Raw genomic sequence first — 945 nt, 5'->3', positions numbered from 1 at the left:
TGGTGTGGTTTGCTGGTGGTGGCCTCATTGCTCATTTCGCCTTTCGCTTCAACTTCCTTCTGATAAACAGATAAACACTTTTTTTTTTAAATTATTTTGAGAGTCCTTGCCTGCAGTGCTCTTTTGGCACTATCTGCTCGCTACTACTCTCTGACTGGTGGAATTTTCTGTTTCGCGTTAAACGTGATTATTTTAAAAACAAGCTGAAATAATGCAAACAGATGTTTTCAACATAGGAATATACCATCAATTAACTGCCTCAGAGTTCACAACAGATCTGTCTTTCCTATGGACAAAATGAATGGAGTTTTTACTTCCAGAACTCGTCTGTTGCACTCTGTAAGACTTTACTCCCGTTTAACATAGTTATAGCAAATACACTGAAATGTACCTGGCTATGTTCTGTTTGTGAATTAACTCTTGCCGTCTAGCAACCATCTCCATGGATTCAGTTGGAAGGAAGCCGTAACCTGCAAAATGGAATTTTAAAAAAAATTAGGTTCTTCTTTCCCTCTGAGCTTCCCCTGTACTTCTCTACATTTAACCAGCATATAATTTCATTCTAACCTGTGCCAGGGAATCCTCTGCCTGGAATAACATTGGAGTTTGGGGGCAGAGATGGGCCGAAGTGGGCACCCATGTGGATTTGTCTAGCATCAGCTGATACCATTTCAGTGGGCGGCACAAGGTCCCTGCAGATAAAGAGGAATCATTCATCATTAAAATCTCACTAATTTAAACTGCATAGTTAGCTGCAAATGCGTTGGCAATAAATTTCCATTTCTTGTCATGCCATTAAAGCTCATGTAAATTGAACCTATAATATAAATTTAATTAACAATTAAAAACTCATTCTCTTTTACTGTCTTGGTTGTTTTGAAGTTCATTCTATCAGACCTTTCCATGAAGCGGGGATCAAACTGTGCAGGCACACCCTGCAGTCTC

The 945-nt window shown here is 39.4% G+C and overlaps 1 protein-coding gene across 1 annotated transcript; it reads right to left on the bottom strand.

Annotated features, from left to right (window-relative positions):
* Positions 1-333: 333 nt before the first annotated feature.
* Positions 334-939, bottom strand: LOC107735713 (sterile alpha motif domain-containing protein 7-like). The gene is made up of 3 exons (XM_016547307.1): positions 898-939; positions 568-692; positions 334-470 (listed from the first exon to the last, which is right to left on the bottom strand). Exons 1-3 carry the CDS (start codon positions 903-905, stop codon positions 367-369), a joined length of 237 nt encoding a protein of 78 aa, XP_016402793.1. The 5' UTR covers positions 906-939; the 3' UTR covers positions 334-366.
* Between the last annotated feature and the right edge of the window lie 6 nt (positions 940-945).

The sequence above is a fragment of the Sinocyclocheilus rhinocerous genome, unplaced genomic scaffold (genome assembly GCF_001515625.1).
Source record: "Sinocyclocheilus rhinocerous isolate Xijiao unplaced genomic scaffold, SAMN03320098_v1.1 C36254186, whole genome shotgun sequence".
In the NCBI taxonomy this organism is placed as follows: Eukaryota; Metazoa; Chordata; class Actinopteri; order Cypriniformes; family Cyprinidae; genus Sinocyclocheilus; species Sinocyclocheilus rhinocerous.
Note: the sequence above shows the minus strand (reverse complement) of the source record. Positions and strands in the feature narration are given on the sequence as shown.

What these genes read in the sequence shown, in the direction of transcription:
- LOC107735713 (XM_016547307.1), bottom strand. An exon ending in CAGAGGATTCCCTGGCACAG is followed by an intron (nt 471 to 567) that starts GTTAGAATGAAA and finishes TCCATTTTGCAG; the next exon opens with GTTACGGCTTCCTTCCAACT.